The sequence below is a fragment of the Euprymna scolopes genome, chromosome 22 (assembly GCF_053919585.1).
Source record: "Euprymna scolopes isolate OS-2025 chromosome 22, ASM5391958v1, whole genome shotgun sequence".
NCBI classification, from domain to species: Eukaryota; Metazoa; Mollusca; class Cephalopoda; order Sepiida; family Sepiolidae; genus Euprymna; species Euprymna scolopes.
The window spans coordinates 114,696,088-114,712,194 of NC_136503.1; the positions used below are offsets into that span (position 1 = coordinate 114,696,088).

General features: G+C 42.1%; 1 protein-coding gene across 2 annotated transcripts in view; it reads right to left on the bottom strand.

Annotated features, from left to right (window-relative positions):
* The window catches only part of LOC145243673 (uncharacterized), a 198,463-nt gene that overhangs the window by 108,502 nt on the left and 73,854 nt on the right, over positions 1–16,107 (bottom strand). For both annotated transcript variants that reach the window (XM_080106721.1, XM_080106722.1), the window contains exons 2-3: positions 6,281–6,534; positions 709–835 (exon numbers count right to left, since the gene is read on the bottom strand). In XM_080106721.1, the coding sequence (XP_079962847.1) occupies positions 709–835; positions 6,281–6,534 (381 nt within the window). The remainder of the gene's footprint in view (positions 1–708; positions 836–6,280; positions 6,535–16,107) is intronic.

The window sequence follows — 16,107 nt, forward strand, 5'->3', positions numbered from 1 at the left end:
ATTTTATGATCAGAAGAAAGAGAAGATGGTAGGTGTGATGGTACCTACCTTACGGACTTCAATGAATTCTTCTTCTTACTATAAATACCGGGAGAACACACCTCTGTGTTGGGACAACCCCTGTCAAATACATGGCAGTTAGACTAACGTTCAACCACTCTCTGTATCTGTTGTATTTATATTTTCTCCAATATACCTTTTTTTCACTGCATCTCAAGTTCGTATTTTCTTCCAGACCCCTTAACTGTAACATATCACCACCCGTCCACAGACGGATATTTCACTTGCATATATTCTACTAGTACACATATTGTGCTTTATTAAAAAAATAACATTCATTCCATATTTTGAATTCTAATGCCTACGTTTCATTTGAAGAAAAAAAAAAAGAGGCGAAAGCATTTTTTTTTTATATAGATCGGACTGCTCTTCCTTTAAGGGAGCTGGCTTGACTCTCCTCCATCTTTTGACTTTGTATCATATTTTCTTGCCGTTGAACAAGACAACCCCAGTCTAGTACTTAGCAGTAAGACTAACGTTTAACCATTATTTTATCGGCTGTATTTATATTTTTTTTTTCAATATACTTTGTTTCTCAATTCAGAGTTCATGTCTTTCTTCCAAACCTCTTCCCGGTCCACAACAGTAAGTTAAGAAATTCCATGGAGTTCTGCTAGTATTCTGATAATGACAAGAGGTTTAACTTACCTGATACTTGCTCAGCATGACAACATTCACGGAAGGTGGTATCACAAGGATCGCCATAATTGGTGAAATTGCAGTGTAGCCCACTTTGGACGGCCACTTTGCCAAGTCGACAGCACTGACAACATTGCTAGATGTAAAAACAAAAACAAATGTCGATAAGCAGGCCAGAGGATGAGTCGGCCAAAACGTGGTGAGACAACAACTATAAAAGATAGTAATTACTGGGGATACAGCTGTAAGACTCAGCATTCTTATCCCATTGCGGTCAAAGAAGAAGGTCAAAGGATGAATTGGCTGAAATGTAGTGAAATAACAACAATATGAAGATGAGGATAACAGTCAAAAAAAAAAAAAAAGAATGAATATTGTTCTCATTTTCAGTGTTATTTTCACAACTTCATGACCAATGTAATCTCCGACTTTCTACATATGTCTCTTGTTGAACTCGGGAATTTTTCTGTCTAACTTGGTAATCTGCATAGAATTTGATCCACAGGAGAGTATGTTCTCATTCCATCAGCTATGAGCTGGTAGAAGTCTTAAGTAATTCACAATTGTATTCTGAGTGTCACCTGCACTGAGGATTGAACCTTCAACCTCCAGAATATTGTCACTTACAACTGAACTTATCTGGTACTTTATCCATTAAGCCACGAGTCCTTGGTTGGCAGCAGATACACCTGAAGAAGGCTGAAAATTATATCGGTTGAAACGTTGTGCAAATAACACTCACGATGAGATGAGAACAGTAGTTTGAAGAATGCAAATAATGCATATTATCAATCCTTATCTAAAAAATGAAGAAATATAACCATAAAATGGATGAAAAGAAAATCACTTTTTATCAATTTCGTTTTCTAAAATAAGAACATTGGCCAGATATCATCAGAAAGACGGAATATTTAACCACCAATAAAAACAAACATGGCATCATCCAAGTTGACAGAGAAGATCTTCCATGAATGCAGCTCTTCAAATGTCTTGGTTAACATCCTCAGCGGAATTGCTACAACAATACACCATCATCACAATTCTGAGATCAGTCACTTTTTACAGTTCCAGATGCCTATCGATAACGAGGAAGGCGAAATGAAGATTTGCTGTTATGAAAAACAAAACGGATGTCTGGAACTACACTATTTGACCATGTTTGCAATAAGATGTGAAAGCACTATGGCATCGCACTAATTGAGGGCAAGATTTAGGGAATGGTGGCTCAAATGATTTGGACATGTGTTGAGAGTCAACAATGAATCAGTTGCAATATTTGCCTTTGTATTAGAAGCCGCAGGGAACCAATCATGAGGAAAGCTGATGATGAGATGGACAGACATTTTGTAAAACCGGCCTAAGTTTGTGATTATGATAAATAGAGGCAAAAATCCGTCATTGCTGACCCCATCGTAGCTCGGGATTAACACATGAAAAAGAAGAACATTGGGTGGGAATACGTGTTGAATATTGATGGGAGTGTAGACTAGTTTGATACAAATCTCATTCTAACGTTTAAAACGACTTCATTAATCATCTTCGTTATCACTTTGATTGTCACACAGTTTTCTAGAAGTACGTCGGTGAGGGAGCCATCAAAAATGTTTCCGTAAATTACAACTACAATTTTTTTTATTTTCTTATTTCTTAGTTTAGCATATAAAATGTTATGATTTGCAGACAAAGGAATTCATTTTGTAATGTGAAATGGAATAAAAAGAATTAAATAAACGTGTTCTTTTTGCAGTATCTTTTCCAGACTTATGTCAGGCCACCATTACAGGTAACAACGCCCGTTTTGCGCAACGGGTATTTGTGGTAAAGAAATAGCATAAGGTGTTTACAATAATTATTGGAAGCCTTGGTAAAGAAAAGAACCTGTAACAGATATTGTTGACGCGGATGATTGCAAACAGCCATATCAACATATATTGTTGACATGACAGTCAACAATGTTAAGATGTTAATAAATATTAAGAAAGAGAAACGGAAAAGAGAAGAGGAAGTCCACAAGTATGAGCGAAAACTGAAAGGTTAGGAAGTCCACGTGGTGTTAAATGAATGTCCTGTTAGCAGGGAAGAGAAAGAAGAGAAAAGTGTTCATTTATGAAGAAAGGGTGAAATGTCCTGTTTGTAAGAAAAGGAAGTGTTCATCCATGAAGAATGTGTATATCATACACCAGTGTTGAAGTCAGGACCATGTATGCATGTGTGTACATGTATACGGCATAATCACGTTGACACACCGGTTTTCGTTAGGTCACCAAAGTTAAGCAACGCTGAGCCTGGCTAGTACCAGATGGGTGACCATTTAGGAATTCTAGGCACTGTATGTGCTCTCCGCTTATCTTAGTATTGTTTCCAGTCGTCCTGTACCTCAACTTGCCACTGGTATATAACAATGTCAACTCAGAAGAGGTGTGGTTGTGTATTGTGCAACTCTTGCCACAAAAATTCCCCGCACTGGCACCTAACAGTGGGTATCCATAGTCTGTCAAGACAGAAGGAAACCACCACATGTATGAGTGTGTGTTATAGTAAGTTCACACGTGTGTGAAGTCCATGGTGCTTTCAGATGACCTGGAGGGGTGGGGCAAGAGAGAAGGTTGGGGTTGGGAGAAGTGCCGTAGACTAGTCAGATCACTTTGGTCTCCAGAAAAGAGGAAGTAAGCCATTTGTTAATCCTTTTTATTAATTTCTATCACATGCTCAGCTCGTTTGAGGGATGAGCTCTGATTGGTCAAGTCAAGTCAAAAGTTGAATACTTGCACTAATCAGTGTCGAGCCTATAAACCAAACACAGATTCAAAATTGTAGCCGTGAACTGCCACTTATCACTGCTGCTATGGTTTTAAATAATCGCTATCACTGTTATAGGAGTACATCTACTAACACATATGGAAAAGAAGAACATTAGGCAGAAATACATGTTGAATATTGATGGGAGTACATCTATTAGCAAGTACCTATGTAAACATGTAAAACTTTGCATGTTTAGCGTGGTACATAGATGGATGCTGCAAATAGGCCTGCAATGGGAAAATGTTTACCTAAGATGAAATCGTCTGATCTCTTTTTTTTTTACATGGAGGTCACCACTTATCAAGGTCTGGAAGCTACTCTGGGATAAAGGTTATTGCATGTACAGTAATCAATGGGATAGTATCGTAGTAATCGTTAGGATTGGGGATTTGATAAAGTATTTTACTTAAGGGGGCGGTTCATCAGGAATTTGTTAACATTGAACCTGAAGACATGCAAGTTGTAGTCAGGTGGGAAACAGGCAAACGGAAGAGAGTTCCACAGGCGTGCACCTCCAAGAAAGAAGCTTTGTTCATGGAATCTACGTTTTGATTTAGGCACAGTGGGGAAAATTATTGACAGTGGTTTCAGCTAGACGAGTGTTTTTCATAAAAGATTGGCGAGAGGGGACCAGAGATTGGAGCTTGGACGAGCAACCGTTATGGAAATAATGATAAAACAAAGACAAGCTAGCAAAGTCTCCTCTGCGGGAGAGAGGCCGCAGGGAAGAGAAAAGGGCATCCCCCACCAAGCCACAAAGTCTATTTTGTACTCTGTCAAGGCAGGATAGGTTGTTTTTAGCAGCTCCAGCCCAGACGTGGCAGCAGTACTCCATCCTTGGACGTACTTGGCTTTGATATAGAGAACTAGCGAGGGGTAACCAGCATTGCCCGGGTGTTTGGAGGTGTGAGGGGGGGGGGTTTAAAAAAACGTAAGTATGAGGATCGAACACGAACCCTTGAGGCAAAGTTGTGAAAAAAAAAAACGTGTGACGTTAACCATTGCCTCACCTCGACATTCTTACCGAAACACGTTTGAATTTATTTAATTATTTGGATTTAGCAGGTGCTCGTTTTAATGAGTTAATGAGGTCAAGTTTGACTGTGGGATTTCATTTATTGCTGAACGCCCCCCCCCCAAGATGTTATAGGAAAAAGACTAACCCACATGCGGCGAGCGACAAATATTGAATATTTATCTTCCCGAAATCGAGCAAATTAAATAGACAGGCGAGCTTCATTGTTAACTGTGAGATATTACGATTTATATGTGATATAAAAAGTTTTAAAAAGTTGTGAACCGAGCGACCGCTTCTCTGAAAGAAGCCTTTTGTAGACACACAGAAAAAGCGAACACACATACATACATACATTTTCGCTTTTATATTTATAGATTGCACCAGTACTGAGTTATCTTCTGGAACGGTAGAAGGATCCCACCATTTTCCCAGCGACCTGGGCAACAGACTTGATGATTTAAGTATGTGTTTTGAGAGATCATTGATGTAGATCCGGAAGAGAGTTGGGCCTAGGATTGACCCCTGAGGGACTCCAGCATTAATACCATGGGCCTCTGATTTCTGCCCATCAACCACTACTCCCACGAGCCCATTAGTGAGAAATGATTTAATAATTGAGAAAACATTTCCAGTTATACTGTAGCTGGAAATCTTGTGACCCTTATGCCATACCTTATCGAAGGCCTTTGATATGTCAAGAGCAATTGATGTTTTATTGAAAATGAGGATTCATGCTGAGAAATCAGCAGCCCACTTGAGATTCTACACAATTAATGTCCAATTCAGATAACAGACACCCTGATCAGTAAGTTTTTATGTTCAGTGATAAAACAATTCATCATTCTGAAATGGTCTTATTCTGTGGCCTACATCAAATAACAGTAATATCTATATATATTCAAGTAAAAAGAGCAGAGGAATTTGCTTTGATCTTTGTTGAACTGGCAGAGACTGACATACTTTTAGAGCCATAAGTGGAAGGGCTGTTTGTGTTCTGACAGAAAGAAATGTTTGTTCTGTCATTCCAAAGAAAACAAAAACAGTATTATTGTAACTTTATAAATATAAAACATCTTTAGTTATTTTAAACTTGAGTTGTAATTTTTTTTTGGGGGGGGAGGAGGAAAATCCTTCTGTTACTGCAATGATCGAGACGACATGATTGACACTACAGCTGAAGTCAAAATCATACACAGAATTTAGAAGAAATTTGCACGCAGCGAATTGACTAATCAATGCACTTTGTGTACCAGTCGTTTGCATGCGACATCCTGTTGTCCTGGTTTATTATTAGTTCTAGTAACTGAAAATTAAGTTTTTGTATACAACTCATTTTTAGAATCGAAAATTAGGATAAAATATTTCCGATTCCAATACCCCACAAAGTTCTGATTTTTTCAAATCCTGATTCTGTTTACTCATTCTAACACTAATTCGTGCCAAATAAAGACTTATTGCTATTGAGATATACCCTGTGATTAGGGGTCAGTTTTAAAGAGGACATTCTAAGTGGGAAGTTATGCAGCAAGATCTTTTCACATTACATTTAAATTTCTTCATGTTAGCATAGTCGATGCGTTCCATACTGAGAAATCCCATTATTTTAAAGTCACACTTCATTCTTCATTTGGGTAAAGTAGTTAAACTTAAGGATTCTAACCTATTGTTATGATTGAGATATGTCATATGTTATTGATTGAGATATGTCATTACTTTTTTAGTTTAAAATAAAAGAGTCAAAATGTAGATTTACTAACTTACCGAATATTGTTCGGCCCCGTAGGCATCTGCGTTGACCTGGCACAGTTTCTTCTCCTCCGCATCCATTCGTCCTTGCAGACATTGCCGATAGTGAACTTCTTTCATACAGCAAATCTCCAAGATAACTCGACAATTCTCTTGATCCTCGACCCGAATGTCTTCCAAGGGGGCCATGTAATGGGAACACATGTTGTGTTTGGCCCCATAATTGCTACCCATTGTGCAACATATGTCCCGAATATCTAATAAGGAACCTGAAATATTGAAAACAAACACAAAAAAAAACGTCAGTGACAAGATTGCAGAAAGCAACAAAATATCTTTTATTAACCAGTTTTGCGAGCTCACCATTGCAAAGTTTACTATTTCAAATGCATGAAACAAAAGTTGAAAACAATAAACATTTAATTCATAACTTGTAAACACAAAACAAAAACTTTCTCATTTATTGACTGAAACATTTACACTTAGGCAGTGTCGTGCTTAGGCAGTGTCGTGTTTAGGTAGTGTCGTGCTTAGGCAGTGTCATACTTAGGCAGTGTCGTGCTTAGGTAGTGTCATGCTTAGGCAGTGTCGTGCTTAGGTAGTGTCGTACTTAGGCATTGTCGGCTTAGGTAGTGTCATGCTTAGGTAGTGTCGTGCTTAGGCAGTGTCATGCTAAGGCAGTGTCGTGCTTAGGCAGTGTCGTGCTTAGGTAATGTCGTGCTTAGGCAGTGTCGTGCTTAGCAACATTGTGCACCCCTTTGCAGAATGTGGCCCCTCTACTAAAAATAAATAAATAAATAAATAAAATGCCACTTGCCCCTGCCCCAATATATTGAACCCACAATAAATAGTATTTTAAACAAAATAATATACTCTCGGAATGCAGATATTCCATAATCACAAAAAAAAAAAAGAAAAAAGAAACCGGAAGTAATCGTTATATTAGTGAATTGAAGTTATACATTACAAACGTTTTTTTTCACAACTTTTATCTATATTTTAGCATTTTTTAGCTATTTTTTTATAGCCATTTCAGTGCGTTTCGCCTCTCAATTTTCTACAACTTTTTATAGAAATTTTCCAAAAATTTGAACTCAAATTTAAAAAATATTTTGCTACAGAAAATTTTATATACTATCAAAAATTAGACTTCAGGAGGTTTTTTTTTTTTTGAAAATGGAGAAAGTATGAAATATCAGAAAGTGTTGGTAGAAAGTGAGAAAAGAAAAAAAAACGAATTAATGTTAGATAAGAAAGGCTGTCCCCTTCTTTTGTAAGTAAGAAGGCAGACTAGATAAGTGAAAATGATATTAGGAAAAGGCTAGAATCGAACCCTGTAGACAAGTGTTAAAAGATAATGGATAATTGAAATCCTAGGAATGCAGTCGATTGTTAATTCTTTTAGAAATAACTAAAAAATATTTATGTCAGAAAAAGAGCGATTGTCCATTCTTTTAGAAATAACTGGATATTAAATATGTCAGTTAAAAGAATGGACAATGCGAGTTTATAAATTAAAAATAGGTTAAATGATGCAATTTAATTTACGGATTTCTTTTGCTTATCAGAGATGTGTAAATATATGTACAAGGGCACGGGTAAATTGAAACGTGATAAATCAAGTCGGTTGACAGCAGGCCTCTGACGTCATAAACAAAGGAGATTCTCAATATATTGAGATGAGGGTTCGAGTTAAGGGAAGAACACAATCACTGTTACAGTGACAGTCAGTCAGAGACGTGAGTCAGGCAGCGACTCTAGTGAAGCTGATGCCCTTAGAGGTGAAAGGTGGAAGAGAGACCATGTTGCTACACAAGTTTGAATTCCTGGCACCATCAATCGGCCGGCTGAGGAATAAAGAAATTGTTGTGGAGACGCCTATTAATTAATATAGGTGGGTGAGTGAGATATATAAAGGTATCAATTACCAATACTAGGGGAGTTCTGCAACGACTGCCAAATAGGCAAGACGCCTATGTTCCCGCCAGTAAGACATGCAACACGCCACCAGCCAGAATATCTCCAACTGAAGTATATCTGAAGACATGTAAATATGTATATAACTTTTCTGCCAAATATATTATTGTTATACCTTTACTTTCCATGTTCTTGTTAATTATTTGTGCAGGCACAACAGTGGCGCAGGAATTCAAAAAAAGACTTACGCGGGATAAAATCCACTATTAAACACAACAGTGGCGTCGAGAATTCGGAAAAAGACTTACGCAGGATAAAATCCACTATTAAACACAATAGTGGCCTTGAGAATTCGAAAAAAGACTTACGCGGGAAAATCCACTACTAAACTCAACAGTGGTGTACAAAAAAATACTTACTCGAGAAAGATTGGAAAAAAAAAACATACTCGAAGAAAACAAAATCTACTGTTGGACACAACAGTAACATCGAGGACTTTTAAAAAGATTTACTCGGGAATTCACTGTTAGACACAACAACAGTATTCGAAAAATAATTTACACAGAAAGTTATCACTGTCGAACAAAAAAAAAGCAAAAAAACAAAAACAAACGAAAGGAGCTACGAAATTGTCGAACGAGATATTCGAACACTGGATACTTGAAAGCAAAATACCAATAATCATTTCAAAGTGATTACGAAAGTCAAAGAAAAAAAGGTGTTTTCGCTAGTACACCGTGAACTAATTTATGCAAATTGTCTTGAAGAAGAAAAGTGATATTTTTTTCAGCTGTACCAAGAAAGGAGTTTTTTTTTTAATTCTTGTATGTAATCAAAACTTAACGAATTAAGAGAAAAAAATAAAATACATTATTTTTTTATCCCTTAATAGAAAAAGGGAAAAAGAAAAGTTCAATGCAAAAAATAATATATCGATAAAATTCGGTTGACACAAAAAAAAAAAAGCGAACCTAAAAAAAAACGGTTGTTCGTAGTTATTGCAAAAAGTGAATTAGTAAAATAGACTGATTTTTCTAATCTTTGAAAAAAAAAACAAGATGGAGGAATTGTAAGAGTATCTTGTGTAGGAGACGGGGAGTCTCGTCGTGGGCGACGAAGCGTTTCACTGAAGAACCACAGCAACACACAGCAAACCAACAAACAATGACAGCCATGGCGCGAAGGTAACTAACAAAGCTCAGCTGACTGCACGAATAGAAACGGAACCCAACGGTCACTGTACTGATCGCCACGAACGTCAGAACCCGACTGCCTCGCACCTCCAATGGACCGATTTTTATTCCTCAAGATGGCCTAGCTAATTTGCATCCCCGCGAGATCTCGCGCGATCCTGCGAGATTCCGTCTCTAATAAAAGCAGGCAGGCGCCATCTTGAAACTCTTTCTTCCGCTGCCCCGACCTCAGGATCAGCCACCACACCACACGCCAGGCACACACGGACCCTTTTGCGCCGAGGGCTACGGTTAGTCTCACACTCCCCCCTGGTCTCCAGATCACATACGTGACACGGCGGACGTGGCCGTTTGATTCGAGCACTCCTGCGGAGGGGTATTGCCGGGACTTCCTCATCGGAGCTCTCAGAAGTGGCATCGGAAGCATCAGCATCAGCATTAGAGCTCGCAGTTGAGTCATCAGGTCCATGGGGCACAGGTTGGATCCATCGCTCATCGTCGGATGACTCGCTCCTTCCACTGCTCGCAGTTGAGTCACCAGGTTCGTGGGGCACGGGTTGGATCCATCGCTCATCGTCGGATGACTCGCTACTTCCACTGCTTGCCGATTGGTCAGCGCTTAGAGCGGGCCGGACATCCCTTACGTGGCGCGGAGTATCATCGACTAGTATGGCCTGTTCACTGATGACGCCGGTGACCCGCCCCCTCCAAAAGCTGCTGGTGCACCGGCCGCCGGGTGGCTTCACCCAGACGGTGTCTCCCACTTGGTACGTCCCCTGGGGTTCTCGTTGGTCGGGTAGACACACTTCAACGTCCTTGACGCGCACGTGGTAGTGATGAATCGCATCAGCGGGCGCACTGCCGCCAGTCACAGTGTCCTTAGGCGTTGTGTTGTATCTGTAAACCGCCTCCGCAATCATACACTTCTTCCTGGCCGCGATCTTCTTCACGGTTCGGTGGCATCGCTCCGCTATGCCGTTGCCGCTCGGCACATACGCGCATCGGTGTCGAAGGCGGATCCCCCAGTTGTCCATAAAATGCCTAAATTCCCTGCTGCAGAACGCCGTGTCGTTATCCGTGAGGATCTCCTCAGGCGGCCCCCTTTCGTAGAATATGGATTCCAATTTGTGGATGACACTGGTGGAATCCTGCCTCGCTAATTGGCGCCAAATCGCGAACCTCGTTGGCCCGCAGTCTATCAGCGTGAGGAAGTGTTGGCTGCCGTAGTGGGTTATATCCATACCCAACCGACTCCAAGTCGCGTCCACTCCCAGCTGTCCTTTCCGCCATCTGGCTGGGGCGGGGTCGATTGACTGGCACGTTTGGCACTCCCTGACCACTGCTCTTACTGCGCTTTTTGGTATTGATGGTCTAGCCAACTTCACAAAGTAGTAGGTCCGTTGTACTCCGGGGTGCCCACTGTCGTGATGTATCTTCCTGATTTCGTCCTCCTCGACAGAGGCAGCACACAGAGGCAATGGCTTAGCTTCTTTCTTCATAGCCTCATACCATCTCCGTGGTACCCGAGTGAGCTTGTCGGCGAGGTTGTAGTCCGAGGTGACGAGCACTACGTCTACGGACAGGTTGTACTCCGTCACCAGTTTTTTCACAGTCTCGAGCCTCCGTCTTATCAGCATTTCGCTGGCTGTCTTGGTGCGTGCCCTGGCCTTGCTCGTGAGTGTGTCCGACACCCAGTGGTGCACGCAAAGTGAGTCAGTGTGCACACGCAGTTTCTTCACTTCCCATTGAAGTGCCAGGTTAATGCCCTTTATTACAGCGTCGAGTTCTGCCAGGTTGATATGGGCAGCATGAATTCGCCGGTCGCAGCCAGCAGGCATCCTCAACTACGGCCCCATCTTTCTCCAAAACTACACCGATCGCTAGAGAACTTGCGTCCACCCACACGCTCAGTTCGTCTCCCTGCACGCACCAGTCCCCTGTGGCGGGGTCATTCTTTTTCACACTAGCGACGGTCTCCTTTAACATTCGAACCAATAGTTCGTCGGTTATCTCATCGTCCCAGCTTTTGGTGACCGCATTTGCCCTCCTTTTTATGACGCCTGTCGCTGCACGAACCCATCCGCATACTGGAAGGTGCCCCACAAGTTTCCCGCACAGGGAGAACACGGCACGTCTTGTGTAAACGTCGGGTACGTCGGGAACTGCGGTTCCACGCCTCCACTTCAGGATCCCTCGCTCCTCTTGAACGCTCAAGCCCAATACGCGGGCACCATCCTCAAGCCGCTCAGAGTCCTTGCAGTTTAGACCAAACTCGGCAAGTTTGGATCTTACGCGCGAAGAGGACACGATATCTTCGTTCACGTATATATCGTCAATATACGCCGATGTTCCCTTTCTGATCCGTTCTTCTTGTGACAACACGGCATTGACGATAGCCTTCATAATCTGGGGTGCTACGTTTAGCCCAAATCCAAGTCGCGTAAGACAGTATCTCTTCCCGGAAAACATCACTGTCTGGAAAGGCCACATCGCCTCACCGATCCGGACCTGCAAGTATGCTTTTCTCAAGTCCAGTAGGGACACATTGGACCCCTGCCGGCGCCACTCTCGCAGCTTGCTGGCACAGACGTTGGCGTCCGCTGTGAACGCATCAACGTGCGCATTCAACTCACGGTAGTCCATTACCGGCCTCACCTTTGACTTGTTAGGTTGGGCAACTGCCATCAGCGGTATCAGGCCCTTGGGGGGTTCAAGTTTGTCATAGGGGTATGGAATCAGCCAACCGTTCTTAATCCATTCACGGAGCTCGCTTTCGTATGCAGGCCTTATCTGGTCGGGCATACGGTACTCTGCCACTTTGTTTTGCAGTTTTGCCGGTTCCTTGTCTTCTGACCACCTCCAAGTGGCGGTCCACGCCTTCTGTTGGTCGTCGAATTCCGCACTGAAGTCCGGCTGGTCGACTCTTAGTGCTGCGCACACCGGGGGCCTATCCTGAAACTCTACAATGCCAGCGCGCGTTATGCGCACGCCGCCCAGGGCTTTGATAGCATCGTAGCCTAGCAACAGGTTGAAACTCAGCGGCTTTTCGTGTGTCACCAGCGCTTCGACGTTGGCCGAGTTCCCAGTTCTTGTGCGAATGTGTACCACACCCACGCCGCAACACATTCGTATTTTTCCAGTAATGGTAGTTATCCTGACGTTCTTCTTTTTCCACGCCCGACAGAAGTCCGCACACACTATGGTGCGGGAGCAACCGGAATCAAGGAGGGCTGAACATAATGTGTCATTAACTCGGACCTGAATGACAGGGAGCGCCTTGTTTATTTTCTGTTCGGGGAAGAGGTCGGCACTGGCACCTTGTCCCCGTCCCCGTTTCCCGCACAGTCTCGGGCCATGTGCCCAGTCTTGTTACAGCGGTAGCAGCGAACAGCTGTCGACCGCCTTCTACAATTTCTTGCCATGTGGCCCCACCCGTTGCATCTGTAGCAGATGACATCACCTTGCGGGCTGGGTCCCTGAGACGATCCTTCGCCACTTGGTGGGGCCTATGCGACGGCGACTACCGGTTCCTGCACCGTCGAGTCATCCTTCATTATTGTCCTGGCTCTGTCCACTAGGTCACTCAGTGGTAGTGAGGACATGGTAGAGGTTGCTCGCAGGAGCTGCTTTGCTTCAGCGGGGAGTCCTGACAGGAATTTGTAGGCTAGGGCCCTCTCGGGAAGACCGTCGAACAACACCGTCAGCTTCTTAAGTTCGGCGAGATACACGTCCACAGTTTCGCCCAAGCGTATAGACCTCGTCTCAAACTGCTCCCATGCAGTGGCGGGGTCAGTGGCGAACGCCCTGTACAACGCCGCCTTGATACTCGAGTAGTCACACTTCTCCTCAGCGCTGAGTTGCTGATATACAGCGAAGGCCCGGCCGGTCAGCCGCAGAGGAATCACGCGCTCGACATTTTTCACGCCGGACAACTGACAATGTAACTCGACCTTCTCAACCCAGCTGAGTACCGGGTCGGATCCGTCGAATTCCGGTATCAACTTTAGATCGAACCTATCCGCCATTGAAGAAAAGAAAACCAAGTTCGGAGTGGGGGGGCCGAAATAGCTTGTAAGAGTATCTTGTGTAGGAGACGGGGAGTCTCGTCGTGGGCGACGAAGCGTTTCACTGAAGAACCACAGCAACACACAGCAAACCAACAAACAATGACAGCCACGGCGCGAAGGTAACTAACAAAGCTCAGCTGACTGCACGAATAGAAACGGAACCCAACGGTCACTGTACTGATCGCCACGAACGTCAGAACCCGACTGCCTCGCACCTCCAATGGACCGATTTTTATTCCTCAAGATGGCCTAGCTAATTTGCATCCCCGCGAGATCTCGCGCGATCCTGCGAGATTCCGTCTCTAATAAAAGCAGGCAGGCGCCATCTTGAAACTCTTTCTTCCGCTGCCCCGACCACAGGATCAGCCACCACCCCACACGCCAGGCACACACGGACCCTCTTGCGCCGAGGGCTACGGTTAGTCTCACAGGAATTTGCTACAATAATGACATAGTTCATGCAGAATCAGCAGATCCTACAAAAAGAAGAGCAAGCGCTACACGCAGAAAGAGATGAAAGACAAAATGAACGACTCATAAAATGCCTAGAAAGGCAGGAAGAAAGGTTCGCACAGATGCAACCTGAACAGAAAGAACTGTTAGAAAGATTAACAGCTAATTCCATACAAGAAAGTAATACAAGCTTCTCCAACACAACAATTGTTAACAGCATAGACGTACCGGAAGAGGATAAAACTTTTGATGCTTACTTCAAGAGGTATGAAGATATTTTTGAAACAGACTGCGAAAACTGGCCAAATGGAAAGAAAGTAAGTTTATTACTTCGAAAGCTTGGTACCAGTGAACATTGCAAATTTGTTGATTTCATATTGACAAGGAGAACGAATCAGATTTTGCTGAGACTGTAAAGCTTCTTAAGGAGTTATTCGGACCGAGCATGGCTCTTTTCCACAAAAGATGGTCATGTATTAATCTTAAGAAAACTGATGAGCAGGACTACCTGATATACGCGTCAGTAGTAAACAAAAACTGCGACAACTTCAAATTATCGGAACTCACGGTGGACGATTTCAAATGCTTAATCTTTGCACAGGGTCTAGTATCCACAAAAAATTCAGAGATCCGAAGATACGTTCTCTCAAAATTAGAGACAGAACAAAGCCTGACATTGTAGAAATTAGCAGAAGATTGCCAAAGGGCAGTATCACTAAAAAAGATTCCAGAGATATAGAAAAAGCAGGAGTGGCGTACATTAGGAAGATTAAAAAACCTTTTAGAAACTCAGGACAAAGAAATTTTGAGACTAGTCAAAATTCAAAAAAATACTCAAATTATAAATACTCAAATTATAATAACCACAGAAAACGAAATTACGTTAATAGTCAATATAATAACTACAGAAAACGAAATTACGATAATAATCAAAGGAATTATAAAAAGACAGTATCAGGTAATAATTGTAGAAGATGTGATGAAAAATATTTGGAAAAGGATTGTCCTTACAAAAATATCAGGTGCTACAATTGCGATAAAGTTTGACATAAGAGTGTTTGCCGAAGAACAAAAAATAGAGTACACCAAATGAGAACAAACGACAAAGGGAAAAATAATTTACGAAAATATGTATCAGTAAATATTTTCGACAAACAAGTGAAATTTCAGCTTGACTCTGGATCGGATTTGTCGTTAATAAACGTCAACACTTGGAAAAAGCTGGGTAAACCGACTCTTCAAAAGTCAAGTAAAGGTGCACGAACAGTGACAGGAGATGAAATAAAATTCGAAGGAGAGGTCATCCTGCCCATTAATTTAAATGGCACAACAAAGAAATTGAAAATCTTCGTAATTAAAGAAAGCGAGAACTTATTGGGAATTGACTGGATTGAAAAATTCAATCTTTGGGATAAACCAATGAACGCTTTTTGTAGAAAAATAACCAGTTGCACCCCAACATCAGAAAATATTAAAAACGATCTAAAAAAGAAATTCCCAGAAATGTTTACTATTGGACTGGGAAGATGCAATAAATTTAAGGCTTTGTTCGAGCTAAAAAAGGATGCAACACTGGTGTTTAAGAAAAAATGGAATGTACCGTTCGCCGGTTTAGACAAAATAAATAGCGAGCTAGATAGACTCGAAAAAGCAGGCATCTTATCGAAAATCGAAACTAGTGTCTGGGCAGCCCCTACGGTGTACATAAAAAAGTTGAAACAAATTCGGGTCTGTGCAGACTTTTCTACGGGCCTAAACGATGCATTAAAAGAGCATCATTACCCTTTACCAAGCCCTGAGGAGATATTTGCCAGACTAAATGGTGGCAAATTTTTTTCAAAAATAGATTTGTCCGATGCCTATTTACAAATTCCGATGGAAGAAGAATGCTCAAAGATATTATGCATTAACACGCACAAAGGTTTGTTCAAATACAATCCTCTACCCTTGGGGATCAAAATCGCGCCGGCGATTTTCCAACAAGCAATGGATACAATGCTGAATGCAATAGATTGTGCTTGTGCATACCTGGATGACATAATCATCAGGAGCGCGTCCATAAGTGAACACCAAGAGCATCTAAAAGAAGTATTCACAAAAGTAAACAAATACGGATTCAAGGTGAAAGAAAACAAATGCGAAAAAGACAAAATCAAATATTTAGGGCAAATAATAAATAAAGACGGTTGACGTCCAGACCCGGAAAGATCGA